General features: G+C 45.0%; 1 protein-coding gene and 1 long non-coding RNA gene across 4 annotated transcripts in view; one reads left to right on the top strand and one right to left on the bottom strand.

Moving 5' to 3' along the window:
- The window catches only part of Heca (hdc homolog, cell cycle regulator), a 152,900-nt gene extending 145,411 nt beyond the window's left edge, over positions 1-7,489 (bottom strand). For both annotated transcript variants that reach the window (XR_013258428.1, XM_077415649.1), the window contains exon 1: positions 5,612-7,489. Coding sequence is in view for 1 of the 2 variants with exons in the window: in XM_077415649.1 (XP_077271775.1) it covers positions 5,612-6,429 (818 nt within the window). In the remaining variant the exon portion in view is untranslated. The remainder of the gene's footprint in view (positions 1-5,611) is intronic.
- Positions 7,490-7,666: 177 nt separating this feature from the next.
- LOC143902601 (uncharacterized) overlaps positions 7,667-21,497 on the top strand; it is a 113,995-nt gene continuing 100,164 nt past the window's right edge. For both annotated transcript variants that reach the window (XR_013258432.1, XR_013258431.1), the window contains exons 1-3: positions 7,667-8,336; positions 8,742-8,828; positions 9,945-10,041. This is a non-coding gene — a long non-coding RNA (uncharacterized LOC143902601). The remainder of the gene's footprint in view (positions 8,337-8,741; positions 8,829-9,944; positions 10,042-21,497) is intronic.

Genomic DNA, 21,497 nt, shown 5'->3' with positions numbered 1-21,497 from the left:
GGTTAAATTCGTGCGGATGTGACCACAATTAGCGCATATCTGTGTTGAAAAAATAAACGTATTCCCCCGTGTACAAAACCATGGAGAATGCCGGAACGAATATAATCGTATGGCGTAAATGTAGTAATTCCACATAGCAAAGAATTATCTAAAAATTATCGGTCACGCGTTTTTCCGAGAAGTGCAATCCCTTACTCACCTCACTATCCAGATTTAACTGCCACGGCCGCAATTTGAGATACCTTATCGTTATCGTAAACCTAGACCCGTATTCCTGAGAAAGTTTATACACGCCTAACGTCGCGCGATATAAATGCACCGTATAAATTTACGATATTATCCCTGTCAATTTTTTCCGCAACGCGTTTCATGCGTACTTACAAATTCAATGCACGCTTTGTCGGAGAAACTTCGTAGTATGTGGAACGCGAATGCTCGAAATGGAAAACAAGTACGCGCGAGCGCGCACAGATTAGATCGGAATCAATGGTAAATGTTTATGAAGATTTATTCCAATTTTAATATCTTTGTGTGTGTTCTCTCATTTCTTTCTTTTATTCTTTCAAAGAATCCTATTAAATCGAGTATTAAATCAATTTCGAAGGATTAATCCTCCTCTGTGTATAACAGCGATTTCTCTATATACTTACAGTAACTCGCTCAAGCTATTAGAACCCCACGATTCTCTTAATAGTTCTGCGAGCGTTCATGCATCTCCGTAATGTCTAGATATGTCGAGCGCAACGGCAAAGAAGAGAAACGAAATAAAGATAAAATTTATAAGCCCGCAAAAAATTGTCCGGTACGCCCTCCCAATAAATATTAACGCATGAAAGATGTCGCACGAGAAAAACATTCGCGGCATGTTTTTCCGAGAGTATAGCGAACATCTACGAATGGCCGTGAATGGAGCGTTTCGCGATTTATTCCCAGTTAAAATCCGAGCCCTCGGTAAGCTCGTCGCGCGCCACAGCAACAGCGGAAATTTATAGATCCGCACGCTGGTCTCTTCCAAAGACGTCCGTAACAGTCGCGACGAAGAGAGGAGGCGAACGAAAGTTCGCAAAAAGGAGAGGAAAAAAAGAGGGGAAATCGCTATCATACGCGCGGCATAAACGGACGCAACGTTCCCGAGAATAACCGCCCTCTGTTGCTATATTGCGCGATGAACGGAAGGGGCGGTGGTTTTCACACCCCTCTCCCTCGCGTTGCGTTTAACACGTAACGATCCTCAGAATTCGTGATCAACATCCGCACCGTCCGCGATATCGTATCGTGGCTCTCGGGTCGAGATTCATGCTACGGCCACCACCCACAAGATTCAGAATAAAGGTGAGCTCATAGTTGCACGGAACTACTACGTAACACTATAACAATAAGAATCTCGAGTTTTCTGTGCACGTTCGTAGGTGTGAATTAATTCTTCAGCTTCATTCGCATCTTCTCCTTTTAATCGTAGAATGTAAAACGCGGTGAATGTGTCAGGAGGACAAAGAGTCCGGAACAAAGGAAATTCGTGCGGAAAATTCGCGGCCTCGATAAGTTTTACGTCTCAGCACTAACGACGTAATTATATTGGAAATAAGAGCGTTAAATGTGCCAGAACAGCACTGACACTGTTATTTACTTTCGTATTATCTACTTTCCTGTTTCAAAGTGTGAGCAAGAGAAAAACTTAAAATGGGCGAAGTCATTGCTTAAAAAATTCAATAAGATAATAAAATATATACAATAAAATAATCTAAAAATATCTATTACATTATATCTAAAAGACTAATTATCATCTATTTAAGCCGCCTTATAAAAATTGTAACAGAATCAAGTTATTTTTCGAGAGGAAATTCTCTGCCAAGGAATGTCGCAAAAAATCGAAAATCTAAAAAAAGAAATAATTGCAACCTTTGGAAATGTGTTAATCGAAATTAAAACACGGATAAGCCTTAAAGAGAGCCGCAAAAAAGTAAGAGACATCGGTCGAGATATCAAAAGAATAAGCAATATTTGATCGTAACACCAGAAGTTAACCGAGATTTTTTCGATATGTTGCGCGAAAAGCTGCACGGGCAACCGCGGGTGCAGGTTTTTAGCAGCATCCTCTCGACGCTCTCTACCTCTTTAAATCGTAGTGGCGTGATTCCATGCCGTTGGCCTTGGGAGCTGCTAGAGCGTTCAGACTCCTCCTCGCTCGGTGGCCCTGAGAAGGTGGCCACGGTCAAGGTTACGAGCATCCTCCCTCCTCCCCTCCTCTCTTTCGTCTTCTTCTCCCTCTTTCCCAACGTTAGCAATCGCTTTGTGCATACGCGCACGCATCACACACGCACGCACGCACAAACGTACACACAACAAGCTCCAACGGGTCCCAGCCGCCCTACTCGTGCCTGAGCGGCCTAAACTCGCCGTTGCATCTCGGTACATGTGCACCCGCCTCAAGGGTACCGCCCGATCGCGCCCGAAACGAAAACGAAACCGAGAATGCGGAGAGGGTCTGAAGATATCTTGCTAGCCGTTGTGTGTGTTCGAAAAAACTTAAATAAATTCAAACGATATAATAAGATATAATGCTTTTAATAATTATAATGCATTTATCCTTGTTATAAACTCAAAAGAGTCTTAACAATATAGAATTAGCATTAACTTTAGATTTACATATTATAGACTTTATTGTTTTTTTCGAGCTTAATAACAGTACTTAAAAATAGCGAACGAATCTGAAATGACAATTTTATAAAATAAAAAATGATCGACTCTCAAAGATTTTTTAAAGAACTGCAATTATATAGCTTTCTCAAAAAAGAGAAAATGTTTTTCAACTATATCCTGAGTTATTTATCACGCTTTCTTATCTGCGAATTATCTTGCGAAGCGGCGCTTAGCAAGATAAATCGCGTTCATCACGAGCGAGCTCTCAATCGAGCAAATAGACAGCGTAGGTCAGAGAAGTCTGGAAAAATTCGGCGTCGTAGAACGCGGCGAAGCATCAGGGCCCAGGAGGGTTCCCGACCCGTCGAACTGGAGGAGGTACACATAAACAGAAATAGGACAGGTTTCCAAGGCTGCATCTATATATAGGATGCACACATGCATGCGCGCGCGCACACACACAGAGGCGCCGAAGAGCGCGCGCGTACTATGGGTGGAGCGCTGTCGTAATCGTCGTGGTGGCTCTCTCGCTCCCGCTGCCCTTCGTCTTCTCGCTCTCTCACCGGAGGTCTAGAGCAACCTAATACGCGTGCACGGAGGCACGTACGCACGTAGCGCGGCAACACCATGCCCGACATCGGTCTATAGAGAGCGACCTACGCGCGACGAGAAAACAGACCAGCGGCGTTCATTCATGTCCTCTCGAACGCGCGCCCGGAGAGTTGCTTTTACGACGCGCGGACGCGAACGTCGACTCTCGCCTGCGTTTCCTCCCTCCGACGACACTCGCTCTTTTTATTTCCATCGTGCAAAATACACACCGCCGAAATATAAATCGTCCCGTCAACGAAAAGAAAAACATGTATTACGATTTTTAACTGTGTTGCGTCTCGCGTGCGTATGTGTGACGTCAAAAGCAGTCAAAATACAATCTATGTTTAAAATCTTACGAACACTATAGTCTTGTGGATCGACTCGGAATTGGCGCACGATCTCTTTCGATACAAACCGCTATCGCGAACTGAACAAAGAAACTGCTCGATAATCGCGGTATACGATGGAACGTCATAAAATGTTAATAAAGGCACGCCAGTCGTCTGAACAATTTGCTGAGTTTATGATGCGCCTCGGCGGTGCAACGTCTTAAAAGTTTTACGCTTAAGTTTGTCAAATTTAAGATTTCAGTACAAAAAAAGCGCGCAAGATTCATATTAACGTAACATAGACGCGAGCTCTTGTCCAAAGAAGCAAAGTTCCGATTAGTTTCGAACATTCTTTAAACTCTGATTTTTTTAAACTTTCTACCCTGTAATAATAAGATCCTTTCTTTGAGAGGCTCTTAAAAAATGCCACGGAGCCGCGCCGCATATTTCAGAACCTCAATGAGTGCGTGAACCGGTTCCACGGCTCTTTTGCGAAACCAGCGGGCAATGATTAATATTAAAAGTCAGTAGAGCGAATTAACCAGCGGTTGGGACCGCTATCGAATTTGCGAAGTTCGGCGCGTCGTTTCTGTCCTCATCTCTGCCTCTCCCGAAAAGTCCCCGGTGTCGAATTTCACGAGGCGGCGAATCAGAATCGATTTGTCTCTATGAGAAGCCGAATTTCATTTGCCGTTTCGTGATTTCGCGAGATGTTTTAACGCAAATTCAAATGTTCGCGATGTGCATGACGATGTGGAACATCAACAACCATACAGTTTCGGCAGGACGCTCCTTTAACCCTCCCTCCCCTTCTTTTCATCTCGTTAAAGGCTTCCGCCTAGTCCCGAGAACCGAACACATCTTCCGAGAATCTTCTTCGCCATCGTTTGGGCACCATCTGCCGCGACAGAAATCGCGCGGTGCGCTTTTATCTAAATATTTGGAGACCATAAAACGCGGCGAGCGACAAACTCGTATAAAAGAAACGGCTGGATTAACTGCGGTTCGGTGGGACGCGATTATGTAAGAAAGAACCAAGTAGCAAGTCTCGAAACCGAAACCAATTTTACCTGATATATATGTTTTCGTGTGTGTGCGAGGCGAAATTTATTCTCGTGGGCCGCGCTTAGAATGATATAACCGTGCGAATTTAAAAATATTCTGGATTTTCTGAATTTCGTGATTTATACAGGAGTTGTCGTAACAAACTTGCCTTTCCATAAAAAAAAATAACGTTGAATATTCACAAGAGGAAATACTTCGGTTCTTAGCCACGCCCAGTTTTTACGTCATATAAGCATTAAAATATCGTGAGCGATCTTTTCTTTTTGCACACATTCTTTACGTTCCAATCTGTCCTATGTGGCTTCTCAGTTTTTGTATTTTTTTCACAAATCCACACGTCAAAAGGCTTCGTCGGCGTCTTCACGGTTTTCATTCTCACGCGTCACGCGTCTGCTTTAAGGTGTCGTCTTTCCCCGGAAGACACACCCACACAACGACACGCGACGAACGACGAAGGTCTCGACGGGAAAACGACTCCCGCGCGCCCGCGCCCGCGACGCGACGCGTTCTATCATTCTTATATCCGAAGATTCGGCCTTTCTTTCCTTAGCGAGATCCCATTCGAGGGATTTGCGTGAAACGAGCTCGATGCATCGTTTCTATCACAATGCGCGCACAGTCTTTGTCGAAAAATATTCGGAGAGCCTTCGTTCGCAATCCTATACCAACGATCTCCAATAGTCGATTGCGAGAACGATATGAAATATCAGACGGGTACGTTTCCAAAATTTACAAGAATTCGTATTTAAGCGACAAGGTCTTTCTACAAAAACAATTCATCTTCGCGTGTTTCGTTTCGAAGAGAAATTATCGGGCAAGTAGACGCGTTAAGAACGTAAATAATTGCTTAATCTCGTCGATGCCGCAGCGAAGATAATGACGGTACGTTTGAACAAAGTGCGTTGTAATTCTGCGATCGATTCCTCCCCTTCTCATCCCTTGGATATTATCGGCTAATAGAACGATAGAGGAAATCAACTCACCTCGCGCGATCGCTGAAGAAGTCGACTTTACTTTTCTTCTTCACGATTGCCTGCGGCTGGTGAAGAGGGCTGACGCTGGGCTCGCTGGTGGCCGGCGGCGAGCTGGAGCCGGTGCTGGACGACAAGGAGCCGGCTCTGCCGCGACCGGACTCGATCATCTGGGCCTCGCTGGTGCCGCGGCCGTTCGCGGCGACGACGTGGTTGCCGTGATTGGGCGGGCCGGCCGAAACTGCCAGGCTCGGCCGGGTGTTCTGACGGTTACGTCGCTTCTTCTTCTTCGCCTCGTTCTCGTCGGGGCGATTGCCCGGGACGTTGCCGAGGCCGGGCGGCATCCAGTCGAGGTCCTTCTTCAGGTGGCCGCGGCCGCAGCGGCAGCCGCACGCCTTGAACGCGAGATCGTAGCCCTTCTTCGTCCAGAGATTCTGGTGACGCTGACGCTCGGACCAGCTGCGAGCGCGGCCGCAGCTCTTCAGGTACGTAAGTACCGTCTGCTCCCAGGCGTCGAAGCACTCGCGATGCATGAATTGGCCGACCGGGCAGTTGTCGTTGTTGCAGGTGACCTTGACCGCGTCGTGCAGGGCGTTTAGGCGGATGAGGGTGTCGCCGCGCAGGCACTCGCCGGTCGGAGTGCAGCAGCGCGTCGTCTGGCTCGGGCCCAGCAGGTTGTCCATGGGATCGTTGGTGCCAATGCCGCCGCCGCCGCCGCCGACGCCGCCGACGCCGCCGACGCCGCCGACGCCCCCGTTCTCCAGGAGGCCGAGGCCGCCGCCGCCACCGCCGCCGCCGTGGCCGCCGTTGGCGTGACGCCGCGGTGCCATATAGATCGCCCTAGAGACTCGACTCGACGTCAAGGTCGGCTGGCCTCTTCCGCTAAGTCGCTCTTCTTCCTCGACGGGTGACGTTGTCCTCGCGATACGCTCGAGAGTCGCGCGGATGTCGACGCGGCAGGGAACGCGCGCTTCGTTATGGCCACGCGCGTTAAGGTCTGCCTTTTCTACTTCTTCATCTCCGGCCGGCACACCTCACGCGCGATAGATACAGATGCGACGACGAGGGGGCGTGAGATCGAGCGACAGAGCAACCGGCTCGCTCGACTCGGCGATATCAAGGCGCCGCCTCGCCGAAGAGTCAGGGTCCATTCGTCGCGTCGCGCGTCACAACGAGAATCGCCGCCGCGGCCGGTCGCGCGATCGGCAACGCACCGCGCGCGAACACCGCTCGGAACACGGGCTGACGTTCCTCGGCGTTTCCGTCGACGCGCTGGCGCATCGGAGTCAAGGTCAGCGGGCTAAGACCGCGACGCGACGCGACGCGCCGCGGAGAAGAGAAAAATAAAAGAAGTCTCGTACCGAATCCACAAAAACGGTGCACCCGCGTCCTCGCTCCTTCGTTCGTTCGTTCACCGTCGACAAGTCGGAACACAACAACCGCGATGTCGCTCCTGCGCGCGCGAGACGACGAGTGCCTCTCGAATGTCAGGGTCAACCGGCGCCGGTACGTACCGCGTCGTCCGCGCCGCCCCGGTGTGCAACGCAATTTCCGATGGCGAGCGCGAGGGAGCGCGCGCGCGCGCGCGCGTACACACGTCGCCGGTCGCGTTTCACGCCGGAACCGCCGCGACGATTTAAATCGACACACTTTTAACGATTGATACGCGAGTTAACGTGGTTTTTACAGTCTGCGATGTCGCACGTCGTCACCGAGGCCGCCTCACTCCACCTTCTCTTCCGAAACCGTTTCCCGTTCGTCTTCCTTCTCTTTCTGCCTCTCTTTCTCTCTCTCTCTCTCCCGTAGACGAGACGGACGAGCCCACAGCCGACGCCACGAAAAACGCTCGCTCACACGTAGGGTGCACCAGTCACAGTCACACTGAGACACCGAGAGAAGCCGGCGACCGGGACCGGGCGACGACAGCGTGCCGGCTGCCGCGGCGCCGAACGCGGGCGAGCGGGCGAGCGCGAAAGTGAGGCCCCATTGGGTGAAAGCGAAAGCATCATGGTGGGGGTCACGGCTAGCGCGCCAATCGATGCGCGCCGTTGTCGCGTACCTCCGTCGGCCGCGCCGCGGCGCACACACCGCCAAACCGCGGCGGCCGCGATAATCGTCTCGTCTCGCTCGCGCCCGCGACGTCGCTCTCTGCTACGCCCGAGTGCCTTCTCTCTCTCTCTCTCTCTCTCTCCTTCTCGAAGTGGCGTCTTTCCGTCCGTCGCGCGACCGCCGGGTACCTCGTTGCCGCCGTCTCGCTCATTTCCTTTGGTTTCCTCGCCGCGTCTCTCTCGCGCTCGCGCGCGCCTCGCTGTGTGCACCGTGTGCACGTATACGCGCGAGCGCGCCGTTTTACTTTTCGAACCCGGCCGGCCGGCCGGCCGGCCGGCAAGCAGGCAGGCAGGCCAGGCAAACGCAACCCAGGGAATATGATTCGGAGTTACGTGACTTACGTGTGTATTCGTGAACGCGTGCACGCTTTCGGCGATACGAGGCGAGTCCCGGACGACTCCAACGAGGAATTGTACGTACGTACGTATGTACGTACATATATACATGCGAGGGTAACGCCTGAAACCCGTGCCATGTATGTTCGTTTCTTACCCGAAATCCCGTGCGCGAGCTATGGAATGGAGTAGCTACGTTCGCGGCGTAGTAGCAATCGCGAAGTTACGTTTCTCGATCGCGGCAAAATTCGTTGTACTCGACATTACCAGATGCTGACCGTAGCACTGATAAGGTGAATACAAATGTACATTATGTTATTTATATTAATTGTCTATATATTAAACACGTATAAATCGTCACTGGTTCAGATGTAGCCAACTTAAAGTTGCAATAAGTTTTCTAGAGTTTTCTATAGAGTCAGATATCTGTTACGAAGCAATTTCAATAGTTTTGAGCAAGTATTAAAATATATACGTACGACATTATAAGAAATATATGTAAATAATAATATATAGCACTTCATTTTGTATATTCTCTCGGAATCGTTTACTTTAAATGCGCTGATTGTAATACTTAAACACGTTCGCAGTTTTTTAACGCCATTATTAATTTTTTATTCTTATCTCAGAAGCCCACTGTCAATTTTATTAGGTATTTCCTGCGAATCTTTTGACAACTGCAATTTTTTTAATTGCAGGTCAGACCAGTACGTCGAGTTTAATTCGCATTGGCAACGTGATAGTGTCAAAATCTATCTGCAATGAAGCAAATTTCAATAGTTTGAGTAAGTATAAAAATGCGACGTTATAAGAAATCTGTATAATACGGCAATTCATTTTGTAATTTCTCTTGGAATATTTTACTCTGGGATAAGCTGACATTTTAATATACTTTAATGCCGAAATCTATAATTTTTTGCTTAAACGTCTCTTCGTTTTTCGAGCAAACGAGCTGGTGCGCGCGAATCCCTGTTTCGTTTCTCTTATCTCGTTCGTGTTCTTTCGACATTGGCTTACCTTTCTGTCTCGTGTATACCGCGCAAACGATACTCGCGTAAGAGCTTTAAAGCCCGAATAAAGTGAAAACCATGACGTGTGCAAAAGGCTCCAAACGTGACAACGCTTCCTTCATCCGCGCACCACCGACATACAGCTGGAATATGAAGTTCGGTATTCCAGTGAGATTTAACGGTGTTCACGTGAAGGAAGCTTATTCCTTGTTTTGAATATAAAAGTATTTAGCGCAATTATAAAAATATAATGAAGATCTCGCGCTGGAATTTTGCATCTCTGAAAAGAAAACGTATCGCAATGTCGATATACCGACCGTGTAATTACGGCCTCAAATATAATTGATGGTAGACCGTATTTCGCATTCTTCGTTACATTTTTTTTTCATCATTATTTATGCGGCAAAGGTAACCGCGTTATTTACATTTATTTACGCGCAAACTCGAACGAATGTAGTGATGCTCTCCGCGCCACGGAAAGGGAAGAGAAGGAATAACGGATGAGAGATTCACGACGAACGCGTTAAAGAAAAAAAGGATACAAGTAATACTTTCCACTTAATCGTCTGGGGGCTGTTTCTTTTCCCCGTTACGCATCTACGTGCCGTTAAAGCTCGCGAAGCGTACGTCGTAAATTCGCGAAACGCCGCGATCGTGGATATCTATACGTAAACGAGATCGTGCCACGGTGCGTTGCAAAAATGAAGAGCAGCCAATATTGAGGACGTGCAATAATCAACCGACAAGTTTAACGAAATGCGCCGTAAAAGCGTCTCTGCACGTTTTGCTCCTTACGTTAAAAATATTAAAATAAATTTTGCTCTACGGTTATCAAATCCCAATTTTTGCCCAAATTATTTCGTATTATAAAGCAGTTTTATTTTTTTGCAGATTTCCATCGCTCTCAAAACTTCGACGGATACGCAGTTTCGGTGCTCGTGGTCATGACCGAGAAACTTATTTACGCGCAGAAAGATTCATCCCGCAGGTAAGTCTCGACAAGATTGTTCCGCACGTTTATCCCGATGAAATTGTTTCCACGGAATCTCGATTTATGCCAATTGGATAATGTGGCGACTCACATAAGGCGATCGAGATACGATTAGTCAGGTAGGCCAAGTCTTTCGATGCAAATTTTATTAAGTTCAGGGCGCCGATCGCGTCACTGCAAACTCGTCTCTTCGAAGACTATTTTTGATGTCCGAATAAAAATATCAACGAGAAAGAATCTCTCGTTGCTATTTTTATTTGATAAAAATGTTTGATAGCTATACAGCTGACGCAAAAAAAAAAGACACGAAAATATAAACTAAATAAATAAGCGTTTATTGTGTGTATTGATAAAGTATAGTTGTATTCGAGATACCGATGTTATATCTGGTATTTGTCGAGAAATTTATATCTGCAAATACGCTTGTTAAAGCAATTTATCGATGATAAATCGTAGGAGTGTTGTCGTCTGTCATTTCTCGATTTACTCTCGCGAATTCGTGTTATCGCAAGTGTCAGCGAGAGAATTGCACAAACAACGTTCTGATTTAATATGATTTAACATGAAACGTTACGCTTATCGCGCAATTCAGTTATCTGTAAGAAAACTAGAAAAGCGCCATTAACGCAGCGATTATTTTTTCTTCGTGTTTATCTCGTGCCGAATAAAATATTTCTAATCGCGCACACCGGATGCATCAAAGATTTTTCTTTCCGGTGGATATTTTGGTGAGCCTGCTGATATTCCTATCAACATTGAAACGCTAAATAACGATTCTTTCGCGAAATGCTCTCGATCCTGCTTTCTAAATCATTTTATAAATTATCATGACGTATATGCAGATTGAAAATAATAAGAACGTAACTGAAATTAATATCTAAACGAGATTTATTTTGATAAAAAATTGTTTTCATAGATAAATCATACTTCTCGTTCTATCGCATATTTGATATGATCGTATTGATTTGGCAATAAGATAGAATATTTAGTGTTCAATGAAGTTGACTATCAAATGAATTATCTATCTATCGATATTTTATCACATTATTACAACTGTCAATTAAATTTTGTGTATAACGCTTATAATCTTAAAATATTTTACTTGTAAAAATTATCTGCTTTTTTTGTTTGAAGCTTCGATTACGAATATACAACTTTTCGTATTTTCACTAACATTTACATTTTCGTCTGTATTTATTTTGCCATAAGATAATTGGAGAATCATACAAAAAAATATCTTTGCGAGCATTCACGTGTGTTCAGTCATACGGAAATAAATCGTAAAGAGTCGATTTTGTTTACCTCAGTAAACTTTGCGTGTTTTAGACCGAAACTACGCACATCGAATCGGCTTCGAAAGGACGGCAATATGCGAAATGAGATACATATTAGATTACATTACATAATTTTATCGGTGATCGTAAAGCTGTTAGGAAACTTAAGACCTCCCAATTTGTGTGCGACACCGGTTCACAAATTGTGGATGTTTGACAAAAATAACGCATGAAACTTCAAACTTGATGAAGTTTCATACTTCCCTGATACGGTATCGCAAGCATTTTAGAAGATACATGAACTATTGTGTGAAAATTAGATTAATCTATCGAAAACTAAGAGAATCCAATTCTTGCAATCATCTTTTCAACAATTTATATTTATCTGAAGTTGTTTCAACAGATTAGCGTTCCAATAACCTCGCGTTAAATTTTATCGTTATGAGTCTAGGCGAAACTCTGTTAAACCTCGTGTTTGACGAATCCATTCGACGCATTATATAAATTTTTGAGTCGTGAACGCGACAAACAATCGGGATCGTGAACGGGGAATGAATGAATCGGTCGGATCTCGACGACGCGTATTCCGTTCACGCGCGTACTTCCTTCCTTGCGGTAAATACCCAGGTATGACGATAAATAACGAGGCCTGTATATAGTAGATGTCCGTATATCACACTCGAGCACATTGTGATGTCAGAGAGACGAATTTGATTCGCCGGGATTGAGGAGCCCCGCCATTTGTATCGGCTCGTGTAAATATTGTACAAGAACGAGCCGCCGCGGCGTTCGAGCGGCGGGAATTCAGGTCAGTCGGTTCCCGAATCTCGCCGATGGTTAGGCGCGAGGGAACCAGACCATAGGACCGCGCTGCCTACGGGGTACCCGAGAAAGGATAATCCACCGTTCTCGAGAGGGCTCCCTATGAAAAAGCTGTTTTGATCGGTTCGGGTTTCTAGGACGGTGATCGTGAATGAGGCTTTAAGCCGGCACATACGACGTTGTACGTCATGGGGTAAAGCGGAACCGAAGGGCGAGTGCAGGCAGACGAGTTTTCGGATGTATAAAGACGAGTCCGGATATACAAAGAACCAGATGTGTCACTGAAAAGAATCACGTACCCCGTCCCCGTTCGCGCATTAAGAAGTACCCAGAGCGCGCTATTAGAAATCCGCCCTTCGGAGGGTGAATCGAAAGAAGTGGAACGCGTTCGAGAAAAAAAAATCTAGACAATTGCGAAGGAAAATTCCCCGGTTTTATCGTCGTCGTTCTCTTCGCGGGTGTATTTGCGCGATGACGTTCGCGGGAATCGGCGGAAATGGCAAACGCGCCACTTCGCATTTAGATTTTTATATTATCGTGTTGCAAAGCGATGAAACACAATAGCAATGTTTATATATACCTTGTTTTCGTTGCACTCGATCAAAGTTGCCAGTCATAGACGATGCGCGGGAAAATGCATATATATATACACGAATTAAATGTTTAATTAATTAAATGTCGCTACGTAAAAACGTGTCGTAATTAGGTGAGTGTGCATTGTTGGGCATTTGCGGCGTACAAACGGTAACGGAAACGTCACGATTCTCGCACGCGCAAATGGTGTTGATTTTGGGCTTCGCGAAGCCCTCGAATTCTCACGAGCATCAAAATTGGACCGCGAGACGGAGGAAGTGGAGGAAGAACGGAACTCGGCTCCTATTATCGAATCCACGATATTGCATTAACATCCATTCTCGTCAGAAACGCAATAAAGCGCGTAATCCAAGTCGTCATTGTTACGCCGCTGGTGCCGCACGGCACTCATTTTTCACCCCCGGGCGGTACACGCGCGTCCTTAGGGCGCGGAGGGAGTTTTTCCTGGGAGCCTCGCTTACAGCGGCAGAACGAGTGGCGCTCGGTCGACAGGGTGGCTGGCTCGTGGTGCAGAGGATGAGGGTGGGAGAGTGGCGCCTGGTTAGAGGTTGGAGTTTGAAGGTTAGGGGCACCGGGTTGATCGGGTTGATGGGGCTCCGGAGAGAGAGCGGGGGTGTAGGTCTAGGTTCAGGGGCGGCATTGCCCCGGGTGGGCGTGCACTTTCGGTTTCAGGCTGCGCATGCCCGCTGCAATCGCAGGCCACCAGGGTTTCTCCCCCTCGGTAGCCTCGGAACCGGCGTCAGGGGTCGCGTATGCGCCCCCTCGTCAAGTTTCTACCCCGCGTAGAAAACCCACCACCACTACCCCCGTTTCCACTGCCGGCGGCGCAGCGGGCTTCACCACCACCGCCGTTTCCCGGGCCACCATCGCGTTCTACCGTTTCGGCGTGTCCCCGGCCACGCTTGTACCAACCAGGATTGGAAATTACAGGGCGCGTCACTCGCGGGAAAACCCGATGTTCGACGACCCGTCCTTCCCGACGTCGTTGCTTTGACCCTAAAACTCATCGCGTCTCCACGCGAACGTTCTACTTTTCGAGCGGTCGAGCCCCTTGAAAGTCACCCATCCTGTTCCACCCTCGGTTTCTACGATCGATACCTGCTATCCACTTCATACCTAAATAAGGCATAATTGTTCTCACGTGATGTAACCATGATGCGTCATGATGTACCTACATTGAATTGTCTTTAAACATGCCAGTCGATAGCCACGCCCTCCGAAAATAAGGGCAACGTAGATTCTCTAACATCTCGCTCGGCCATCTTTAAAGAGCTTTAGCTTATAAAATGGCCAAGGTCTCATCATATAGGCAACAACGAGAAATAGTGTTGTGAAGTAATTTGAACGATTTTATTTTTATATTTCTGCTTTATATCTACTAGTTTTAAGTATCTATACACTTGACTTTTAAATCTGCAAATCTAACTTTTATAATACGAAATACAGAGTATAGGCGGTAATGGAGTATGCGAAGTACAATGTCGCATTTCCTTCGAGCAAGGAAAGCAACTTAGCTAATGTATTTTTTATACTCGGACATTTCCTTTTAAAGTACGCAAATGTGTGTCACGTTGACAAAGAATGCCGAACAGCCGCGAAAATGCCTGCTCTTGCAGGCATTATTATCTTAGGAAGTATTATTATCTTAACGGAGAGTTAAACGGTTTGTATAAATGGCACGCGCGAAAGCTCACGTACTTCTTGTTATAAAACAAATTTAATTATCTTTTTATGAGCAAGTGCAACATCAAGATTCAACGAAAAAATATACTTCATATCGATAATCGCAGCGCAATTTACATCTAATCGTACATCTATCCACGGAATTATTTACGTTAATGTTCTTTGTATTCTCAAGAAGGCACATCATAAAGATAAGCAGTGGCATTCATCGATATAAACATTTAATAACCAAATAAATAAATTACGAGCCAAAATGCAAAAGTTGAGTATTAAATAAAATAATGAAAAAATATTCTTATTTGAGTTGATTGATAAAAAAATGTATTTATAATTGTTTGTATGTATCGATAGAAATCGTGATGTTTACCGTAGATATCATCGTGCTATGTGCAATCGGTGATCTATCGACAAGTGACGTTATAGCAACGCTATTACCGCGACGCAAAAATAGAATTTTCTTAAGCGTCTATCTATATGAAGCCGAGTACGTCGACTTGTTCGCGGTAAAGTTGGTTTACGGCCGTCGCTGGCTGGGCGAAGCTATTCATAGCATACCGACATGCAATTGCATAAAGCCAGTGGAAACGTTGACCCTAAAGTGTTACGTAACTCGCGTCTAGTGCCAGCTATCAGCAAAACGATAACGCCGCGGCTCCGATAGCCGGTCTACCGCTGTATATCTATGAGAACGTTTGCGCACAGATCGTCGTATTATTCGCAATCATCCCCCTCATGTCTTATCTCCCGGCAAACCGTCCACCGACTTTCGAAATAGACGTTTAGCGAATAAACCTCCCGGCACATCGCGGTATATGTGGGAAAACTGTGCAGTTTCCAAGAAAGTCCTAGCGATAGCGATGCCGCGTCGTTCGCAAGAATCATTTCAATCGGTCGAATGTCACAAATTTCAGATAAAAAGCTACGAACTATGGGGATGATAAATATAGTAATTTGATAAGGAATCATACGATGGATTAAGGAGTTTAAGATTTAGGTTTATTATCTTTGATACATCTTTTATATGCCTTCTATAATCTAGCGATGTAATCTTTGCAGTTAATCTTTTCAAACACGAATGACGTCAACCGATATGACTACAATGTAGAGCGTAAAATTTCGTTGAGATGATATCTCGGTGCAAAAGAGGAAAAGCTTTGAAATAATATTATTCTTTAATCTACTTGCGTATCTCTCGAAATTATTTGTTAAATGATAGAATTGCACCACGTGTTTTCTCTCGCCAAGAAAACGATTATAAATATCAAACTCAACTTTGTTTGAGCTTTAAATTGACCGCGTAAGAAAGGAAGGAAAACCACAGTTTATATATAAACGTTATCTACGTGTATAAAAAGATAACTTCTCTTTACGTCACTCAGCATATTCTCCTTTACGCCAATACTGACCTTAGACTCGCCTTAGAAGAAACCACCAGTCACGTGATAATTCCAAAGTTCGTATCAGTGAACACAAGCGAATACAGTGGTGTGCCGCGCGTTAATGAGCAAACGCTATATCATGGGTTTGTCTAGTTGCGGGATAATCTCGTTTGCGCTTAACAGCGTGTTATGCAAAGTTAGACGGATGATCCTCGAGAACGAGGACGAGCTCGCCTCACGAGCGCAGTTTCCGACCCAAAGACCTACGTCGTCGGTTCGACGCCCCCGGCGTGTTTCGTCAACGGACGAAAGTGGGTTACCGCGTCGGAGCGCTCTACGGAGACGAACTGAGATCGTCGCGACAAAGACCCGCACGCCCAAGGAGTTCATTGTGTACCATCGGCATCGTCGTCGTGTGCGCGCCGATCGGAAGACGCTCGAATAAAAAAGATACGTACATCCAATCTCTAAGCCCTTTTTATAACGCGCATCTGCGAGATCGCGCGCGGCGCGCGTCTCCTCCTCGCCATTCACGCGCCGAAAAACACGCGGAGGGTAAGTGTAAGTGAATCAGGACGCGCGCGCATCGCCCTTCAATGGCTTAAGTCCTTAAACTGATCTGACGTAAGGATTATCAGCTGTGACGATTTCGCCGAGTACAATGCTCTTGGCTACGCTGAAGAGCCCGTCCCGCGTTTGTCTCGTAGCACGTGCGAAAACATTTACGGATCGCCATCTTCAAATGATTCACGCGGCTTTGAGAATACAATGCGACACGAAGGTGCAGTTTATCAGCGTGAGACATCCACTACAGTATTTCGAGTGCACTGAGCGTAAACTAAAAGTCATTTGATCTGGATGATAACTATATGTATAGGTAAAGCTATATGAGATATTATTTATCTCTAGACGAATGCTCTGAATAAAAAAGAATGACTTAAATTTGGATTTTCGATTATCATCGATTCTCTGCTTTATATTGTACACTTTTAAAATAGTTCTGGATGGAAAACTTAAGTTATCCATCTGGTAACCGCTTTGGTAGCTTGTTAGTTTCCTTTTTAATTACCCAACTGATGCCAAAATCGGCGGAAATGTTTACCAATTTTTTTGTTCCGACTATCAAACGATTTCGTTGATATTTATCGAATTTGTGCAATGCAACAGCATCGTGCAACAACATGCCACGACCGCGTTGTACGCGCGTTAAATGCGCGACGATGATTCACACTCGCACTCTCGCTCCTTTTAATTACAAAGCGAACGGATTTATGTACGCTAACGTCCGTGTATCCCGCCGTGACGCGGATTTAAATTACAGTCGCGGCTCCCGCGGCGTACGCGCGCGCGCACCATTAATTAAGAAATTTGGTTACCAGCCGATTTAATCGCATCGAGCGTGTCTCGCAATCTTCCAGAATTCTGACGTTTGTTGCGTCGTCGCGGTAATGATGTGTAACTACACGCGTATATAAACGATATGTAAACTAGGTATATATAAATATACATATATAATATATGAACGTACTTTACGTCACCATCTAGTTGCGTTATTGTTACGTTGAAGTTTGTTATTACGTCAAAACGTGCGTATACATTGCGAATACATCGCTCGGTAATTAATTCCATGAAATTTACTTCGCGTCAAAATTACCGTAAGTTCCGCCGCACTTCGCTTATGACTAATAGAGATTGCTATTAGGAAACTAGAGAGAGTAGGCCTATAATAATACCAGTAGGTCTATATAAGAAAATAAACGTGAGTTTTTTTTATACAGTCCAAGACTATCTTTGTTGGCCAAGCTGATGTAAAGAACCCTTGTGTCGGCGCTATCAAAATCTGGATAGCAATATATTGCTTCCATCTGCTTTCGATCTCTTTCGGACGTTTCAGCGTGCGCAGTCGGGCCTGACCGCTTCCGCGCTGTACTCGTATCGCGTGTTCCACGTTTTCTCTGATTTGCCGTCTGTATCCGTATTTCGTTGCCCACATTCATCTTGTGAGTGAAGTACAAACCAGTCGCGTATCCCGGATTTTTCAAAGGGAGATACCGGGACCGCGAGAGAAAGAGATCTATCAATTCCTTTTTTTTTTCTCGTCCGCGGCCGGATGCATAAAGAATGAAAGATAAAGGGTGACCTCTAAGATGTGATCTGAGTGAAACAAATATACGTTTTATTCCAGCTTTCTCATATCGATGTGACTTTTCCCATATCGCGTAATATCCATGCAAAATATTCGTTTATATCGTTGCACGTACATTCATGCAAAACGATATGTTTATTTCATTTTGCACGAATGTAACTAAATCGTATTATCTAAATTTTTTTATACACTTACGAATATTAGGTTGTTTTATACATTGTGCATATTTAATGCAAAACGCTACCGCGTATTTTGACTCGAGTCGTGTTTGTCTCGATAAAGACCTCTTAGGCGAGGCTTGTAATTATCGTCGGCGCAGCCGTATCGATCCGTGCAAAATCCGTGAAAACGTGATCGGGGATCTTATCTGCGGGCAGCGCGATGATTTACGATACGTTCGGATATATCCTGGCGTTAACCAGCCGGCCACGACACGAGCTCCGTGCCGCGAAAGAGCCAAGTGTCAGCCGATCACCGATAACGGCGGGCATCAAAGAAGCTTTCTAAGATCGTTCGGAGGGGTCAGAGGGCGGACTATAACGACGTTTTACAGCGTGTCATGGATAGAACGATTCGGTATGGCCCGAAGGACAGAAGGGGGAAAGGAGGGAGATTAAATCTTCGCTCGATTATGACGTCGAGCACTGGCGGCGGAAACGAAAGGAAAGACATCCTGTCCCTTATTGCGCGAGATTGGATTTGCCGAGATCTCATTTATCGTATTAGCCGTTGCCGTGGAATTCCTCGAACGGACGGCCCGGACCGGAGCCCATCGCCCAGAAAATCGTCTCAATGACTCGTAATTAGGGAATTCGATTCCTCGAACGGTTTATCGGTCCGGTTCTCGACGAAGTTAAATCATCTTCCGGCCAGTTGTTGCGCCCATCGCGCGTCGTATATTTATTTCCTCGTATACTCGACGCTACGGCATAAAAATATTTGTTCTACACGCACGCGTAGCTTACTCGCTTTCGTGAATTTAAGCACGTACGCATGCCTCTAGCACAAATATCGGCGAGCGCGTGAGTCATGAGAATAGTTATGTATATAGGAAACTATTATCCTCATCTCGAAAGCGTTATCGCGCGGTGGTTCGCATGTATATGTCTGTAATTCTAATTAATCATAGTAAAGCTCTTTATACTCTATTCGAAAGATTGAAATCACGTATCTATTTAATTTTTTAAGAATCCATGCTAAGATTGATTGCTTCTTACACGTATTCTATTATTGGATATTGACATTTGTAATCTTCACTTTTTCCATTCATTTATCATTATACCGTGGCGTTTATCCTTTTCATTACTCGTATACATATTAATAGGTCGCTTCTTGTTTTGTAATCTCTTACATAAAAAAAAGAAGTCAAGTAAAAATCTATGAACAAGCGTGGACCGCGTCGAATGGGAATCGCTGCAATCGCTTCTCCCACGTATATAGCTGACTTTTACGATTAGATATCGAGAAACGCTCAACGACTTGCTCCTAGCTACTAGTGGCGATTAGATAGGACAATAATTGCGGAACAATGACCGCCCGTCGGCCGTTAGCACCATTGCCGTCAAGAGGTCATTGCAAATTGCCTTCGCGAATCGATACACTGCTCTCGTAACGACACCGTAACGCGTCGATAATTTGTAGATATCGAGCAGATACCTGCATATCCCGTAATACTGCCACGCGGTGCGCTACGTTGCAACACAAAACGATACGCGAATCTACTATCGGAAGTAAAATAGAATTTACTGTTTGAAAGTTATTTAAGTGTGGAAAATCATGTGTGTTCACGCTGTTTTAAATGAGAAAACATGTCTTTGATCAAATCAAAGGTCTCTTCTTAAATCAGAACTGAAATTGACCTCTTCTTCGATGAAGTATTTAATCTGTATATCGCAATGTTGCATTGAATTAAGAAATTTAAAAGCCATTGCGCTGTAACGAAGATGATGGACGACGATAAATAGCGATGCTTAAAATGATTTCGATTGCACAGAGAAAGAAGGAGAGAGATGCACAAATTGCCTCTCACGATATTAACGTTTTATAAGCGAACGAGTTTTGCTCGTAAACGGGCGTGTACTCTTCCACGTGCACGTAATGTCCAATATCGACCAGCGTCGATGGTAGCAGATAATAGATAGAAAAGTGAAGCAGACAGTTACGGTGGAATGACGTGTAATGGTCATTACGTTAATGACCAACCGGAGAGAAAGAAATGAGAGAGAGAGAGTATATCGAGCTTGAGAGCAATAGCGAGTATTACGCAATTATGGATAATCAAATAGATTCCATCACACATGGAAGAATCTACATTTCTCCTTGCTTGTCTCCATAAAAACGTTCAATACATTATGGAAAAATGTTTAACCTAATCGAAACCTGTTATCAGTGCAGTCTACGTTATTTTTTTAAATGTTTTTTATTGATAAAGAAATATTGAACAAAAAAAGATAACATTGAGTACATCAATAGGCTACTTTTAATGAATGTACTTCAATTACATTTTATTATCCAATTTCAAATTCATAACAATAACGTGGAAAATATCCACGCCAATCATATGTAAATCTGAAACTATCTCTCTTTTCCCGAACATCTTAAAAGAAAGTACATAATCTATAATGTTACAATTACTAAGTAATAAAAAAGAGAAGTCATATACATGGTTTATCTTTAACAAAAATAATCGATTAGCTTCAGTCAATTTATGTAATGATAAATGATTTGGCTTTCAATTAACTGCGCAAATGCATACAATCTGTCGATTCGTGAATGCAATTAAGTTGAAATACCACGTCATTTCGCGAATTAATATAAGCTGTCCGTCTATCCATGGCCGCAAAGTCTCTAGCGCTGTTTATTTCTGGACATATCAAATAGAGAGTCTTTGGAGAACGATCCGTTATAAAGACCCTTTAATCAAGTAATCTAACATGCAAATGAAGGTTAATGCGCGGCAGGAGAACAGTTCGTCAGGTCGGCATGTGATCGTTGGAGAATTTATCATATCGGAGTAGCGTCGGGACCGTCGAATAGCATGACGTCGCTTACATTTCTCGCGATAGCACATAATTCTACGTCACTGATACGTACTTACGCGATCGATCGTATAGCAGCCCTATGTATTCCGGCCCCATCGGAAATCCGAGTTGCTGCAGCACCGCTCGGGAACGTTCCGCGCCGTCATGAAATCATAAGTGGACGTCACGCCACGGCATTCTTCGAACATTGAATTAGTGAAAAGGAGATTCCTGGGAACGACGCGAATATACACGTACCCTACGTACGTGCAACGATCCCGCGGCACGGTGTCTGGCAATTTTCGTCCTGCGATTCGTGAAACACGAACGGCGAGAATGCACTTGGGAGAGAAGGAGATATCGTCGGAACCGATAATTTCGGGATAGGAGGGAAGGAACGCGGCTCATCAATTCGGTAGATGTTCGGTTTTTGTGAATTTATCACGAGTCTTGATATCACGTTTCCTTTTGGATCGGTAGCTCGACATATAATCGATGGATCGATTTGAACGTGTAAAACGAACGTATATGCCTG

Source organism: Temnothorax americanus, unplaced genomic scaffold (genome assembly GCF_048541705.1).
Source record: "Temnothorax americanus isolate GAGA-0224 unplaced genomic scaffold, ASM4854170v1 Scaffold4, whole genome shotgun sequence".
Classification (NCBI taxonomy): domain Eukaryota; kingdom Metazoa; phylum Arthropoda; class Insecta; order Hymenoptera; family Formicidae; genus Temnothorax; species Temnothorax americanus.
Note: the sequence above shows the minus strand (reverse complement) of the source record. Positions and strands in the feature narration are given on the sequence as shown.